This window comes from Miniopterus schreibersii (assembly GCF_964146895.1).
Source record: "Miniopterus schreibersii genome assembly, chromosome: 14".
NCBI lineage: Eukaryota > Metazoa > Chordata > Mammalia > Chiroptera > Miniopteridae > Miniopterus > Miniopterus schreibersii.
In genome coordinates, this window is record NC_138114.1 from 35,711,769 (window position 1) to 35,729,646 (window position 17,878).

At 35.9% G+C, this 17,878-nt stretch overlaps 1 protein-coding gene across 2 annotated transcripts in view; it reads left to right on the plus strand.

Moving 5' to 3' along the window:
* Nucleotides 1-17,878, plus strand: part of TBC1D12 (TBC1 domain family member 12) — a 66,359-nt gene that overhangs the window by 27,976 nt on the left and 20,505 nt on the right. For both annotated transcript variants that reach the window (XM_081158624.1, XM_081158625.1), the window contains 2 exons: nucleotides 9,481-9,596; nucleotides 16,090-16,172. In XM_081158624.1, the coding sequence (XP_081014750.1) occupies nucleotides 9,481-9,596; nucleotides 16,090-16,172 (199 nt within the window). The remainder of the gene's footprint in view (nucleotides 1-9,480; nucleotides 9,597-16,089; nucleotides 16,173-17,878) is intronic.

A 17,878-nucleotide genomic window follows, 5' to 3' on the forward strand; every position in this document is an offset into this window, starting at 1 on the left:
TGAAAAGAATGTGTATTCTGCGGGTGTTGAGTGAGTGTTATATAAATGTCAGCTGATAGTGTCCTTCAAATGTTGGATGATAGTGTGATTCCAGTCTTGTATACTTTTGCTGATTTTCTGTTTACTTGTTCTGTTAATTACTGAGGAGTAATAAATTATCCACTGTAATCTACTTGACTTTTCTCCTTTTGCTCTTTGTGTTTTGAAGCTTCATTTTAATATCTTCTTGATGAGTGGACTTATTTATTGTTTTAGTTTAAGTATGTGAAAAAAATCTGGCCTCACAAAGATGTGTAGATAGTAGAGGGAAGACATTTTAATAACTTTTTCAGATAATTATGGGTATTTTTCTTTGAAATCACTCCAAAACTCATAAAGGTAAGTTATGCTGTGGAGTTTGTAATCAGATAACTTTGTTATATTAAAATCCATTGATCTCTCTTGTACTTTGAATGGATGATTTTAACCCTTCATGGTTTTGTGTTGATCATTTGGAAAATGTTGGTTGGCTATATTAGGCAGATCATTCAAATGTTAACATTTCATTATAAAGAAACAAAAATTACAGTAATATCAGCACTGATTTCTCTGCAGAATTTACATATTGGACACTCAAACATATGTTGGCTTTTATAAGATTTGCAGAATTTAATTTTCACTTGAAAGGTTGACTTTTATTATTGGCAACAATTACTTTCAGTTGCTTTCCTTGAAATCACTGACTCACTTCTCCTTTTTTGTTTTAATAAACTTTTTATGTTGGACTAACCTTAGATTTACAGAAAGGTTGAAAAGAATATACAGAATGTCCTGTGTACTCCTCATTCAGTTTTCCCTAATTGTTAACATCTTGCATTACTCTGGACAGTTATCAAAACTAAGAAACCAACATTGGTGCATTACTAAACTAAACTTCAGACTTCATTTGAATTTTACCAGTTTTTACACTAATTTCCTTTTTCTGTTTCAGGATCCAATCCAGAATACCACATTGTATTTCATTATCATGTTTCTTTGTCTCTATGGCCTTTGACAGTTTCTTAGTTTCTCCTTGATTTATGACCTTGATACTTTTGAGGAGTACTTTTCAGGTATCTTCCAGAATGTCGCTTGAAAGGAAACTTCTATTTCTTGTCTAGCTCAATAAATCTGACACCAACTGTGTAGAATTTTTTTTACCCACATTGACCAGTTCTTTGACACCAGCTGGGTGTCCTACAATTCAATTCAGTTCTGACACTGTTTACCTACAGTTAGCATCAGTTCCCACAGATTAAGAGCTGAGTCCTACAAGACTGTGTCATTCTTCTCCTCCCCCACCCCCACCCCCCCACTTCAGATGCCAGTCACAAGTCTAGGCTTCTAGTACTTAATGACCAACTAGCTAAATCAGAGACTCCCACGACCCCCTCCTTGGGTTTGATAATTTGTTAGAACAGCTCACAGAACTCAGGAAAACAGTTTAATTACTAGATTTCCAGTTTAAAAGATACAAATTATAAACAACCAGATGGGAATGATATGTAGTGCAAGATGTATGGGAAGGGGCATGAAGCTTCTATGACCTCTCCAGGTATGCCACCCTCCCAGGACCTTGATGTGTTCATCAATCCAGAAGTGCTTCATTAAGTAGGCATAATTGATTGACTTATTAGTGAATACTTCAACCTCTAGCACCTCTCCCCTTTCCAGAGTTCAGGGGTGGGGCAGAAAGTTCCAACTCTCTTAATTACATGGTTGGTCCCCCTCTGGCAACCAGCCCCCATCCTGAGGATATCTGCTAGTCTGTTTCCCCAATCCAGGTATTTAATCATTTTGGACTTTTCAAGGCAGAGACCAAATATATATTTCTTATTATGTCACATCTTCATTTTGGGTTTGTCTGATGGCTTCCATATGACTTGACTGGGATAATGCTTTTTGGGAGAAATACCATGGAGTTGAAGTGCCCACTTTGTCTAAATTTTAGGAAATGTCTGCCACATACCCAAGTTTGAATAACTATAGTTTGCTATCAGTTTTCCTTTTAATTAAAAATAGGTTTGTCCAGTTCACCACTCAAATAATTGCATAGGTGCCTTTCCTCTAAACAACCATTGTACTTTGGTGTGCAGCAGAAGTTCCTTATGTACACTTGTCCTTCGTCACATAGACTATTAAAGAGATATTTACCCATAGGTCAAGATTTAATATAATTAATAATTTTTACTGTTTCATCATAGATAGTCTTAAGTGAAACTGGCCCTCCCCCCTCTTTTTTTTTTAAATTGTGAGTGCATGTCAGAAAGAAACAATGATTAGTAGTATAATGTGGTGTCATTGCTGATTTGTGCTAGGGCACCAATCAACATTCAACATTACTTTAGCACCATTAGTGCTAATGTCAATACATTGACAAAGACAAACTATTAACACAATTATGAATATAGTTTGACTTCGCAGACCCCAGGAAAGCATCCATCTCTGGGGCACTGTTCAGAACTGTTGTGATAGGGCTTATGATAATTATCTTTAATTTATCACAATCTACTTTCAGTGTTATACCATTTAAGTGCAATGTAATCACCTTACAACTGTATACTGCCATTCTCTCCCTTCTGAGTTCTGTGCTGTAAACCCCTCAATACACTGGAATTATTTTTGCTTTAAGTAGTTAGATATCCTTTAAAATTTTTTTAATGACTTTTATATTTTTGTTTTTTAGTTATGTCTTTTCTAAAGTGTTTTTATATTTATCCATATTTACTATTTTTGGTGCATTTCCTTTCTTTGTGTACAGGGTGGGACAAAAGTAGGTTTACAGTTTGTGTGAAAATAATACAATAATTAATAAATAATAATACATGAATAAAACTATTTTGCCTGCTCACAACTGTAAACCTACTTTTGCCATACCCTGTATGTTCATGTTCTCATATGTTACATTCTGCCTAAAATTTTCCTTTAAAATAGCTTATAGTGCAGGTCTACTGATAACAGATTCAGTTTTTGTCTGAAAAAAAATTTTACTGTACTTTCCTTTTTGAAAGATATTTTCTCTTGGTATAGGATTCTTAGTCAACAGGGTTTTTCACCCCATTTTTTTCTTTCAGTATTTTAAAGATTTTTTCCATTGTCTTCTGACTTGCGTAGTTTCGGATGAATCTGACCGTTCAGGTCCCCCGAATGTCCTGTGTGTTCAGGGATGACTTTTCACTCTAGTTTGTGGGAATGTGAATACTTCTCAGCCCCAAGGAAGTGCTGGGAACTAGTTAGCCCATCGCTCCCCAGTAATTGTTCTTTCTCCCCATTTTTGTCGTGTTTTGCTTTACACAGGTGCAGATTATTATTCAGCTAAAGACTCAAGAAGACTCCTATGCAGATTTTTGGAGCTCTTTCTCAATGGAGTGCTTTCTTTTCTGCTACTCTGGCACACAAATTCTGGCCACCTTGGCCTTTCCAGACTAACAGCCGGCTTTCTTTAAGGTCCCCCTTCCTGTACTGATGTCCAGAATTGCCTCCATGCACAACACTGGGTGATCATTAGGCTCACCTTGTTTGTTTCCCCTTTGTCAAGGATCGCAGAGGTTGTTTCAGCAAGGAAGTTGTGCGAATTACCCAGTCCAACAAGTGCAAATCCACTCTATCTTTCTGCAGAATTTTTGGCCAACATGTATGTACAACTTTTAGGAATGTACATGAAGATCAAACACTTAATTGAATTTCTAATTACATATTCAAATCGTATATAACATATTCCGAAATAGTGCCTTTTAATTCAATACTGTTTGCATGCATCTTTGACATCAGTGTGTTCATTATCACTGTGACCAGTTTTGTAGTCTTTAACCCCAAGCACATCATTTTCACTTTTGTCCAAGTTTAGGAGATATAGTACTTTTTAATTCTGTGTATTACCTTGTTATGAGAAATTTTATCTCAAGCCACAAATTTTCAAATGCATTATGTTTTTTTCTTTCATTTGTCCTATAGGTATAAAATTAGCATCTCTGCAACCTAGCTTCTTAATATTTTTAATTTTTCAGCTACAGTTTACTTTCAGTATTATTTTGTATTGATTTCAGGTATACAGCATATTGGTTAGGCAATCATATACTTTACCAAATGTTTTCCCCGATGTTTTCAGTACCCACCTGGCACCACACATACAGTTATCGCAGTATTATGGACTATATTACTGTTTTTTAAGGTAATGTTTAAAGGCTTTTTTTTTAATGACAGTTTGCAATTGGTTGGTTATACTTCTGGGAATCCTTACTTTTGTTCAGTTTCTTCCTCTCCTACTCCAGTTAAACAACAAACAAACAATAACAACAAAAGAAAATAACCCACTGATCAAAGTGACCTTCCAAACTAGCACTAATTGGGATAATTTCAGGATAATGCATTTTCTCCAAATAGTGCTTTGCTGTTCAAAATTAATAGGGAAAAAGCACCTGTAATATAAGAGATTTTGTTAAGCAAATGTACTTTATTTTTTCTGAGAGATTATTTTAAGGAAAAACATCTTTTCTCTTTATATGTATACAGTATTTCTTTGCTTTGGAATTGTAAGTCATTTTTTCTACTTTACACTCATGAAGAGGACAACAGTTGCCTACTATCTTTTGATCAGCCGTAGAATTGCTTATTTGATTTAAATTTTCATATAGTAGTTAGAATAAATGATCCTACAGAAAATTGCCAGCCTGCTTCTAGTACTGGTTTCACCTACTTTTCTAGTTACCCCAGTTAAACATATTTCATAAGAGACTATTTCGAGTGGACAATGAAGAATAAATTAAAAAAAAATAAACAGGCTTCATTACAACACCCCATAGAAATACAATCTATATGTTAGAAGAAAAACTAAATGCTTTTTGTCTTATACTTGGCAGGTAGCTGGCTCCCAAAGACTCATAAAATGGGTCAGTTAAAACTGAGCTTTGCCCTTACCAGGTGGCTCAGTTGGTTGGAGTTGTATGGAACCCCATACACCAAAAGGTTGCAAGTTCGATTCTACATCAGGGAACATATCTAGGTTGCAGGTTCTATCCCCAGTTCAAGGTGTGCACAGGAGGCAATCAATTGATGTTTCTATCCCACATCAGTGTTTCTCTCCCCCTCTTTCTCCTCCATCCTGTCTCTCTAAAATCAATCAAAACATATCTTCAGGTGAGGATTAAAAAAACAACTGAGCTTTGTTGGCAGAAAACAGTGCGTATTAATAAGGCATTTTCAAACAGTTAATGTAATGTAGCTAGCATTATTTACTGATTTCCTTGAATTATAATTTTTCTTGTTGCTTTTTAATATTGTAAAGTTTTTGTTGTTTTTTTAAATATCTCTTTATTGATTTCAGAGAGGAAAGGAGAGAGAGAGAGAGAGAGACAGAAACATCAATGATGAGAGAGTCATTGATCGAGCCTGCAACCTGGGCATGTGCCCTGACGGGGAATCGAACCCTGATCGCCTGGATCCTAGGTTGACTCTTAACCACTGAGCCACGCCCGGCAGGGCTGTAAAGATTTTTTTATAACCCATGAAATTATCAGTGTTTAGTTCTTTATTAAACTTGTACATGGGGAGTTTTTCATGACATGATACATATGGATTTAAAGTGAAACTGACTTTAGGAATTCCACCCATGAGATATTGTTTGGTTGTATTTTTAAATGAAGTCTTATGTATTTCAACTACTTCTCAATAAGAGCACTGTGTTACTCTCTCTATGCCCTAAACTCGAGTTAAGAGTCATGTGATTTGCCTCAGCTGCAGAGATAAGCCCTGATTGACTTTAACTCATCTATAAAGCTTATTTCTCAGGTCATTGTGATTGCTTGTGGAATGGATATTTACTGGGAACTTCCTGGAAGAATGCCTTCTTTTTTGTGGGAGTTACTAAAAGAGCCACTGGAGGATCTTTGAAAATTTTGCTATGAAGATGTGACAACTGGAATTGCTGCAGTCATTTCTCCGAGCAGCAAGCCAGCCTCCAGATGAAGCCCACACATGGAGGAGGGCATAGCTGAGAGAGTGGTAGAGAAGTGGAGTCTCTGGGCAGTGTTTTGACCCTCTTGGTCAGAGTCTAAAATTAGCTAAGTACATGGAATATTCAGTCCTGTAATCTGATAAATTTGCCTAACACTGTTTGAGTTGGGTTTTTGTTTTATATAATAAACATCCTACCTAATAGGATATCACCTTGTGATTTTTTAAAGTACTGACATTTAATATTTTATTATTTCTAATATAACCTGGAGTTGTAATCATTAGAATAACATCCTTAACTTATTTAGCAGATATCTGAGTCCTTTGGGATATGTGAGTCTGTTTTCATATAATGATGGGTTGATTCTATGTGTTTAAGCTTCTTAAAATGTTAACCTTTAGAAATTTAAACATTTTTATGCTATGGGTCTGTGATGGGAAATGCTAGAATACAACTTTTTTCTCATGTGAAAAATATTTGAGTGAAAATTATGTATAAAGGTCACTCATAAGGTAGATAAGTGATATATACATACCTCATTTTGTATTGCCTTTTACATTAAATGTGTACTTTATCAGTTAATTTTTAATGAAAGACTACTTTGATTAAAGGTAGGTTTTGTCCAAACTTTCAGTGGCTCTCCGTTTTCTTCATCGTAAATTCCAGTTACTGTTTTTGCCAATGAAAGGCCCCATAATTTAGCCTACACCTTTCAAACCTTATTTCCCTCCCTTTTTCATATTCAGTGAGTTTAATGTGCTTCCCTGATCCATGCTGTGGCTTGTCCCCTTGGCTTTTTCCTTCCGTCCTTTCTGCTGTGTAATTAATACCCATCTTTCTTGCCCTGGTTCTGATTGGATTTCTTCAGTAAAATCTTTGTCAGTTACCCACCCCCACTATCAGTGATCTCACAAACTACTTTATTTCTTGTAAGAAGGGTCAGCAGTACTGAATAAAGTAAAACAAACGCCCTTCGTGCCTAGTCCTGTCCTCTAGAGAAGAACCTCTTAATGGTTCTGATTCCTCGATATCATGACTTATTTCATTATCCCTTCTTCTCACTACCATATTAGAAATAACAGTTCTAGAGGCTTAATCATATTTAAGTTTGATTTTTCTTTTGGCAAGAATATTTCAGGAATGGTATGTATACTTCACATTGCAGCATAACTGGAAGCATATACTGTCCGGGGGTCTTTTCATGTGATGTTTAGATGGACCAGTGATTGAGGTATTGTCATGTCAGCCTGATCTACCCATCAGCCTCTCACTGAATGATTTTACCTATCAAATTCTTTTAAGTTGTCATAGATAGCAACTGGACTGTTATCATAGTAAGATAACATGCAGATGTTAAAAGGTCACTCTCTGGAACTACATTGCCTGCCATTTATCCTTCAGCAAATGATCTTTATGCCTCAGATTTTTCTACTCTGAGAAAAGTAGATGCCTCACAGGGTTGTTTCAAGGATGAAATGTTTTAAGTGTTTAAAACAGTGCATATAGTACATTGTGTCAGAAAATACTAATTACTAACATACTGATTTAGAAATTTTATTTTGCTGTTTGTGCACTGGCATTTATTTGCATGGAAACTGCTTTATTGGATAATACTCACTGTATTCTGTCTAGCAGTGATCAAGGTCACATTGTGGGAAAACAGTGCCATTTAAATGATGACAAACCTCGTGTTTGTGTGTGTGTGTGATTTTTAATAAGAAAAGCATTACCACAAGAGGGGATTTGTTACACTTTTCTAATGAAGAAAAGAAATGTTTTATATGTAGTACATCCTAGTTATTAGAAAAGAAAATTGTGAAAAAGTAAAATAAGTGACCCCATTTATGGCTTTTGACCCTGAAAAGGCTGTTCGTTTTGATGTAGATGGAAGGGGAGATGTAGAACTTAAAGATAATTATAAAATTACAAATCTTTATAAACAGCAGCAGGAACCATAAAGTAAGCTGAAGTTTACATAAAATGCTTAAGACAACATAAATTATTTTTTAAAGTACTATGTCAAATAACATTAAGCTTCAACAATATCAAATTTTCGCCCTGGCTGGTTTGGCTCAGTGGTTAGATCGTCAGCCCACGGACCAAAAGGTCTCAGGTTCAATTCCTGGTCAAGGACACGTACCTCAGTTGCAGGTTCCCCTCCCCAGCCCAGTCACGAGTACAACCAATGAAAATGTCTTCTTTGGGTGAGAATTTTAAAAACACACACACAAAAAGATCATCAAATTTTCAAGAGGGATGAAGCCATCAATTCAGTAGGGAGAGTCTTTGAGTTGGAAAAACAAATAATAATATGAAAAGAATTATAGGCCATAATAGGAAAGTAGCCATAAGTGAAACAATGGACTACTCTAAGTGCATTGAATTTTCTCCATTTAAATTAATGTCTTGTCTAGCTGCCAGTTGGCTTACATATCTACTCATGAGTAATCTGAAAATTTCATGAAAAATATACATATGTATTACCTGGTGATGAGAAAGCACTAACGAGATTTTTAAAAAATTCTTTAGAAAGGGAAAATGTGGGTTCTGGAAATTATAAGCCATTAAACTTATTATTGATCTTGGGCAAATTTCTAGAAATAAATTTTAGTAAAAGTTTATGAACAATGAGATGATACAATGCCTTCGTGATGAGGTGGATGATGTAGGCATTATGACATAGCCTTAGGCTACTATTGACTTTCTGACAAGGGTTCCATGAACACAAACACTGCCATGTGATAACTACTATCATATGAAGACTACTAAGAGACTGCAATCTGATAGCCTACAGGGCTACTAAGAGACTAAACGGGATGATTCATGCCCCACTGGAATGGACCAAGATTTCATCATGCTACTCAAGACTGCGTTCAATTTAAATCTTATAAATTGTTTATTTCTGGAATTTTCCATTTAATATTTTTGTCTGTGGTTGACAGCGGGTAACTGAAACCATAGAAAGTGAAACTGCAAGATTACAGGGGACTACTATAGTAACAGTTCATTACCTTTAGTGAAGTATTTAACTGTCTTTGGACATATTATTAGTTAAAGATACATTGGCAAATTGTTTAAATTTAGAGCAAGCTGGTAGATTTATAAAAGTTAGAGTCAAAGTAGACTGGGATTCAAAACCAGCAATTGACTAGAGGTAAGGAAGTAGGTTTATCTACTTGTAGATTTTTCAGAGCTGGACTTGGATAGCTGGTACCTTAGAAGGCAACAAGAACACCTCCCTGAAACCTTGCCTCATCAATCTAGTGTATTTCTACCTTCCCCTCTCCTACCATACTTTGATAATTTGTATGTAATATAAATTCATAATTTAGTTTGCTTCAGGGGGAAAAAAGTGACTTTCACTTTTTTTGCCTGCCTAATATTTCTACCAGATTAATGTATGAATCGTATGTGTCCCTTTTATAGCATAATATCCTTAATGATACAGATTTAGGATATTTTGAAAATTGGGAAAGTCTCTGCATAAAGTATGTTTTTATCCACTCTAGGAATATGAAGCACGGACAGGGAGGACCTGTAAACCGGTGCCTCAGTCTTCCAGACGTAAGAATTTTGAATTTGAGCCACTTTCTACGACTGCCCTGATTCTTGAGGATCGACCATCGTAAGTAGTATAGTGCTCATCAGGCACGCTGTTTATATTTTAAACTTAAATTTAATTTTGCTTACTAGTTTACACAAAAGCTATCAAGAAACTAGAGAAATGGATTTATTTTTTATTTTATTTTAAATCCCAGTCATGCATCCTAAAACTAATGGGGAGGACTATATTATTGATGTTCAAGCCTTAGACATATTTTCTAGAAGTCTCTGTGAGCCAATGTATGAGACATAAAATCTTAGCTTTTTTTATTTGTTTCTATTTTGACCCTATAAGGAAATTATTTTTTCTTTCTTGACATTTAATACGTTTTTAAGGTGTATTTGTCTTTGCCTTTTGGACAAATTTTTTTTTAAATATGTCTTTATTGATTTCTGAGAGAGGAAGGGAGAGGGAGAGGCAGATAGAAACATCAGTGATGAGAGAGTCATTGACTGGCTCCCTCCTGCACACCTCCCAGTGGGGATCGAGCCCGCAACCTGCAACCTGGGCATGTGCCCTGACTGGGAATTGAACTGGGATCTCCCGGATCATAGGTCCATCTCCTGGATCATAGGTCAATGCTCAGCTGCTGATCTGCTACAGCAGGGCTTGGACAAGTTTTGAAATTGGAACTTGAAATGTTAACTACTGACTGTCAACCAGTTGGTTTACTGTTACTGAGGATACATTATTAATACCTAGTAAACCATTTTAAATTCTTCCGTTCCCATTTCTGCCCTTCCCACCTTAGTGGCCCACAGAGTTGCTGATCTTCAAAATATTGTCTCTGATTTGTTATCAAACAAAGCAACCTCCCCTGAAGCAAGATCACTTGGTTCTTAACTCCTTTTCCCCTTCTTGAGCTCTCTGGATCTATTCTTTTTCTTCTTCTAGTCTCCTTCCTTCCAACATAATAATTCCTAACCTTCTTTGTCATTTTCCTGGTCTACAGCTTTTTCTATCCATTATCCTGAAGAGCATATTATTTTTCCATTGGTAAGGGAAAAAAACGCGTTTTAGAAATATGGTTATGAGACTGTGTCAGGGTTTTACTGTCTTGTTGACGAGGAGAAGAATGAATGCGCAGATGGAAGGAATGGTCAGATAAGCGGGAAGAGAGTACCTGGTACAGATCTGCAGACTCTCGACTGACAGCCGAGGAGGTAGATAACTAAGTTCCCGGGAGAGCTTTCTTACACTTGTTCAGATTCACCCAAGATGGCTTAAGCTTTTTACCAGGAGTGTTCATTTCTTCCCAGAAGGAGTTTATAAAGATACTATGCAACAAGTTCTGTGTGACAGTCTGTGGGACAAATTTTCCTTTGCATCCTCCTGTTTTACAGTCAGACCCAGGTCTTGCCTTCAGGCCTTTGCTCATGTTATTGCCCTCACTTGGAAGACAGTTACCTTATTCCTACTGCTCACGTACTTAAACCTTTAAAGATGAGGCTTTATCTTTTCTAGCAAGTCAGCCTTCACTGATAGCTGCTTCTCTTAAATTATCTTGTAACTTATACAAGCCGTTCCATGGAATTGGAACTTGAAAAAGTACATCAGACACAGTAACATTATAAGATCTCAGTGGACCAAAAATGAATAAACTGAAAAAGCACTTTCTTTTTTTCACTGTGCTATTGACCGTCTGAAATTACTATATTAATTATAATAAACATTGTAGCTTTTGTGCTGTTTCTTTGTGCGTTTGTATGTAATATAGACATTCAGCTTGATAGCTACTTTTCCACTCAGCTCTGAGATGCTGTAATTTAATTAAATATTTCGATCACCTTTTTATATTTGAAGTGGTCTTTTTGGGGAGTAAGTGATTTATATGATTTACATTTATGTAACTAAAACAAACCAACAAACAAAGGTTTCCCGTGATGTTGGAATATGGAGTACCTAATAGCTCATCCTTCCTCTACTCCAACAGTCGAAACAGATACAGAGAACAGATGAGAATAAAGACTTCAGTTTTATTCAGGGTAAAACCAGATACAAATACACGGGTGCGACCTGAGTGTTAAATGGCACTTCCTCTTTACCTCCCCCAGAATACTATCCTAGCAGACAGACCAGCTGACATCCAGCCCTTCACAGGCTGAGAAGCTGGAGGAGAAACTTGTGTAATTTTCAGGTTTCTTCTGTTTGTGGATGCAGCCAGGTTCCTTTAGCACTACTGCTTCAACTAGGAGGTGGCATTTGTGAGGAGGTGGAGAAAAAGGCAGAAGTTTTTCCTTACCTTGGAATTGATGTTGGAATTGTCTCCTACCATAGGTCAAAATGATAATATGAGGAGAGGAGTTTTCCATTGCAGAGGGAGTTTGTGAATTGTTGTGTTTATCCTTTCTTAGCCTCTGATTTACAGAGACATCCACAGTCATTGACAGCATAGGTTTTTATAGTCAAAACGTTTTTACATATGATGCAATTATAGTATTTAATCATCTGAAGTCTCGGAGGACTCCAAATATAGGAATTTCTATAATTTCATCTTTTTGTTAATTTTCTTTCTCCCTGTTCCCATCTTAGTCCATCCACCTCACAATAAAGACAGCCTTGGACAGGAAGATAAGAACTTTCATACCAGCTGATTATGTTGATATGAGCCTTATATATATATATAAAATATATGTTATATTATGTTATATATGAGCCTTTTATATATATATATACATACACATGTTATATATATATATAATATATGTTATATTATATATGAGCCTTTTATATATATATATATACACATGTTATATATATATATATATATATATATATATATATATATATATATATATATATAAGGCTCATATCAACATAATCAGCTGGTATGAAAGTTCTTATCTTCCGAACTAAATATATTTTAAAATATATTTTTATTGATTTCAGAGAGAGGAAGGGAGAAGGAGAAAGAAACATCAATGATGAAAGAGTCATTGATCAGCTGCCTCCTGCACAATCCCTGCTGGGGATCGAGTCTGCAACCCGGGCATGTGCTCTGACCAGGAATCAAACCACGATCTCCTGGATCGTAGGTCGATGCTCAACTGCTGAGCCATGCTGACTGGGCAAGCCTCTTATATTTTTTAAATCACTTGTGCTTATGGAACTGTTTTTTTTTTTTTTTTTTCTTTAAAAGCCACCAATGGATAGAGCTACTCCTTTTCTCTTCTAGCTTCCTCACTGAATCACTATTCCTACTAATATCAAATGAAATGGTGGGTACAAATTATAAGTGAAAGGTGACAAAAAAGTAAAGTATAGGTTTTTTATGTAATACCTTCAAATAGCAGCAATGTCCATCCCATGCTTTTTAGCATGATTCACTGTCTTGGCTACTCATTAATGGCTTCTCGCCTTGACCACATAACTATTTGACTCTTACGTTAGAGGTAGGGATAAACCATGTCTTTTCCTATAGCAACTAAGTGCTGAGTGAGGTGTCTAACATTTCTTGGTCGATAATATTCACTCAGCCTTTGATTTTCAAGACTGAAGAATTTGATTTTTATTCACATCTCCAGATAGATGACTGAAAATTAGTGGTATTTGGGGGGAACACACACAAAAACAAGTTTGTGTATGTATTTGTTTTTAGCTTTATTTACTATACAGCCTGTAGTTACTTAGCAGTTATAGTACTGAAGCTCTGCTCTTCCTCAGACTGTCAAAAGATTGGTAGGATATTTATCATATGGATCATTCAGCTTTGAACCATAATTATTGAATACCTACTGTATACCAAGGTTTTTGCATGTATGGCAATTCAAAGAAGGGGATACTAAGACATAGAATAATTATTATTTATGTATACAATTTTGTTTTAGAGTATGTTTATAAGTATTCATTTTCAGGAAAATGAAATAACAATGAAAAAAACCTGATGTAGGATGATCTGAAAACTTCTGTTTCCCAAACAGTGTTTAATTTCTTTATGCAAATTATTTCATGCTCAGACATAAAGCTATATGCTAACCTCTTTTTTTCTTTTACTTTCAATCCTCACTGGAGGATATGGGAGGGGGCCGGATAAAGAAACATTGATGTGAGAGTGAAACATTTATTGGTTTCTTCCCATACATGCCCGAACTGGGGATCAAACCCAAAGCCTAGGTATGTGCCTTGATGGGGAATTGAGCCCTCAATCTTTTTGTTTAAGGGACAGCGCTCCAACCAACTGAGCCACCCGGCCAGGGCATGTCTCTATTCTTGAAATCTTTCAGGACTAGGTCAGCCCAGTTTGGGCAACTGTGTCTGGAAATATCAAGGTGCGAATTGTCAGTGAAACACGTGTATAAAGGAACTTTTATTAACTAGGACTTTGTAAACATGGTTTTGAGGCATAGTTCTGTCTTTACTTAAAATCTGTGATCTTTGTGCTTGTTCTGGTTTAGTTCCATTCTTTTCATAAATGACCAGGATGGCAGTTACTGCTTTCTGTTTCTCTAGAATCTAGACCTATACTACCCATTATGGTAGCAACTAGCCACATATGACTATCTAAATCTAAATCTAATTAAAATTAAATAAGCCCTGGCTGAGTAGCTCAGCTGGTTAGAGCATTATCCCAGTATGCCAAGGTTGTGGGTTCAATCTTCTGTCAAGGCACATACAAGCAGCAGCCAGTGAATGCATAAATAAGTGGAACAACAAATTGATGTTTCTCTCTTCCCCCCTCCTTTCTCCTCTTCTCTCTCTCAAAATCAATTAAAATTTTTAAAAAATTAAATAAAATTAAAAATTCAGTTCCTTAAGCACTCTCGCTACATTTCAAGTGCTCGGTAGCTACATGTAGCTAGTGACTAATTTATCCTTACTACTGAAGCAATACCCTAAGGATTCCACCTGATACCCTATTAGGTCTTTCCACTCCGGCTGCTCCAGTATGATCTTTGAGAATCTTCTACATATTCCTTTCCTGTGTTTCTTTCCCTGGCTACCATAGTTTAATCACACACACGCATAGATCAGTACTCAGCCAAAGACTTCAGAGGAATCCTCTGTACCTCCTCTCTGATTCTCTGATCTTCAAAGTCTAGCTGTCTTGGACTCTCCAACTCCAAACTCTTTTCCTCAACTCAGCAAGACTGGTGGACTCTGTTTACGTACTCCCAGCACTGAGACCCAGAAACACCATGCTGTAAACTCAGACACTTGAAGGCTTACTTTGTTTCTTTCCCTTTGTTTCTTTCCTTTCTGTAATGATCATTATCTTGTGCGGCCTGTTGTCCAATGTCTGAACACTGTGGTTTAATATATTTTGTTCGCTTTTCTAACTAATTACGGTGAGGGTAAATTTGGTCCCCCTCACTCCTTTATGGTCTGACCAGAAGTCGTAACCATTATTCATTCCTGCTGCAGCGTCCCTGAAGACTCTAACTCGAGGAGAGAGGAAGAGGTACAGTGTACAATTTGGAAGTTTGTCACATCCGTTTCCTCACCCTGACTTGTTGAAAATAATTTTAAAAACTGACTCCAAAAACCAGGCATTATTATGATACATTGGATATGTGATAATACTTAAATGTGTATTTCCTTTTGCGTAGTCACACATCTAAATCACTCTGTTTAGCCATTAATTTTATAAACCAAAATATAGCATATAAGTGATTAACTGATTATCAAGTTTTTATTCACAACATTACCTTGAAACTCTAAAAGTACAAAGCAGTTTGTTATAAAAGTATACCTGCATTTACCATGTGACCCAAGATTTCTACTCCTAGGTATTTACCCATAGGGAAATGAAGGCAGAGGCCCACACAAGACCTGAAATATTTACAGTAGCTTTATTCGTAGTCGCCCCAAACTGGAAACAGTCTTAAGTGTTTATCCATATGGATAAATGGAACATTACTCTCCAGTTAAAAGAGAAACACTAGTAATAACAGAACAGCATAGATGAATTTTAAAAATGTACTGAGCAAAAGAAGCCAAACAAAAAAGATTCTACGTGAAACTCTTTAAAAGGCAACCAACTAATGTGTAGTAATAGAAATCACAGATGTGATTGCCTAAGGTAGGAGGTGGGTAAGTATTGAGTGCAGAGGGTCGTAAGGAAACCTTGTGGAACAATGGGAATATTCTGTATCTTGATTGGTATGTTAGTTGCAAAGGTATGTAAAATTGTCAAAACTCATCAAACTGTACTCTTACAATATGTTCGTTCATTTTATCACATGTAAATTATACGTCCAAAAATTTTACTTAAAAAAACTGTAGTAAATGGGTTTAACAAATAACTTAGAAATATTGGCTGAAATTTGACATTCAAAAATAATGCATAAACATACACATATGACATATAAATATATATAACATAGAAACCAAATATTAGCAACTTGAATTCTGGTTCTTTTCTAAAATGCAGAGTTTTTTTCAGCCTTTTACTTTCTTAATGTATGAAATAAGGTGAGGCTAAAAATTCTTGGTATCTAGCTATAAAAATAAAGAAGTTAATACATTTAAAAGTTAGTCTTTTAAAAAGTGACTTAAAACTTTTTTTTTCGCTCAGAAATCTTCCTGCCAAATCTGTGGAAGAAGCTTTACGTCACCGACAAGAATATGATGAAATGGTGGCTGAAGCTAAAAAACGAGGTATAAAATTTAACTCCAATTGGTAAATTCAGTTTACAGAATTTCAACAGGAAGTTGCATGGTGAAATAGATGAAGTCTGTCTTTATGATGATGGTGATTTTGTATTTTTATAACCACATTTGTTCTTAAAGAAAAATAAAATGTCATACTAGGATCATAGTTCTTCTGTAAGTACTTTTACAAAACTAGTAGGAGGAGAAAGGCAGCAGACTGTATGGGAGATCTTATCATTACGGTCATAACCCTCGGACTGCTGACGTATAAATGAATGTATCGATGAATTTATTCATGAAAGTCACTTTTTGTACAGTTTTTAGGCTTTTGATATGATATAACTTAATAATTTCAGTGCTTTAACATAAGTTCCTATATGGCTGTGAAATTAAAATACATTTTTCTGACTTTTTTGTAGTTGTTAATCCTCACTGATGACATTTTCCCCTTGATTTTTAGAGAGAGTGGAAGGGAGGGAGGTGGAGAGAGAGAGTGTAACATCGATGTGAGAAAGACTTACCAATCGGTTGCCTCTCGCATGTGCCCCGACTGGGACTGGGGTTCAAACCTGCAACCCAGGCATGTGCCCTTGACCAGGAATTGGTGTGCAGGGCAATGCTCTAACTGCTGAGCCACACTAGCCAGGGCTGCTTTTGTGACCTAATGGAGTCTCTCTAGAGTCCCAATTGTGTCATTCGGAAAGGCACATAAATATGTACTCTTGTATGCATAATTTCACACATTTATTTATTCATTCCTCCAACCAAAAAGTATAATGTAAGGATAATTTAACTATTTATTTCTTAAGCACTGTTCAGGATATATTTTTAGAAAGTATTACACAGCTGTGTGTGTGTGTGTGTGTGTGTGTGTGTGTGTATATATGCACACACACTTTTTGACATGTGCTTTTTTAACAACTGATTTTTTTCCTCAAGTGAATAGAATATTTATAATAGTATACAGTTCTACTTTGTGGCACTATTTTGGAAGTGAAGTTAATTGTTTAATCTTGTAGTAAACCTATAAATCTAGTTATATCTTTCTAAAGGGCCTAATAATTTAAACATTGGTTGAGCTTATTTTTCTATACAAAATTTGAAATATTTCTAACATATCCAACAAATTTTAATTGACTTTCAACACTCACTTTACTATTTAATTAATATTTAAGGTAGTTATTGATAAGTAGATAATCCTAAGAACATGATATAATAGAAACAACACTGAATTGGGAAATCACAAGGTCACAGCTTTAATCCTGTTTGATGCTGCCTGGATGTGACACTTCAAGCAAGGGGCGGGGGGCAGGTCAACTAGATGCAGACTTTCAAGTCCTTTTGTCAACACTTTTTTTTTTAATTTTTATTTTTTTTATTTTTTAATCCTCACCTGAGGATATCTTTCCCATTGCTTTTCAGAGAGAGTGGAAGGGGGAGAGAGAGAGACGGAGAGAGAAACATCGATGTGAGAAAGGTGCATTGATTGGTTGCCTCCTGCACTCACCCGACTGGGGTTGGGGATCAAGCTTGCAACTGAGGTACATCCCCTTGACTGGGAATCAAATCTGAGACCCTTCAGTCCGTGGGCTGATGCTTTAACCACTGAGCCAAACCAGCCAGGGCAACACTTTTTTTTTTTTTTTTTAAGCAGTGAAACCCACTCCAAAAAAATATTACATAGAATTTGAATATATAAAACAAATTTTTAA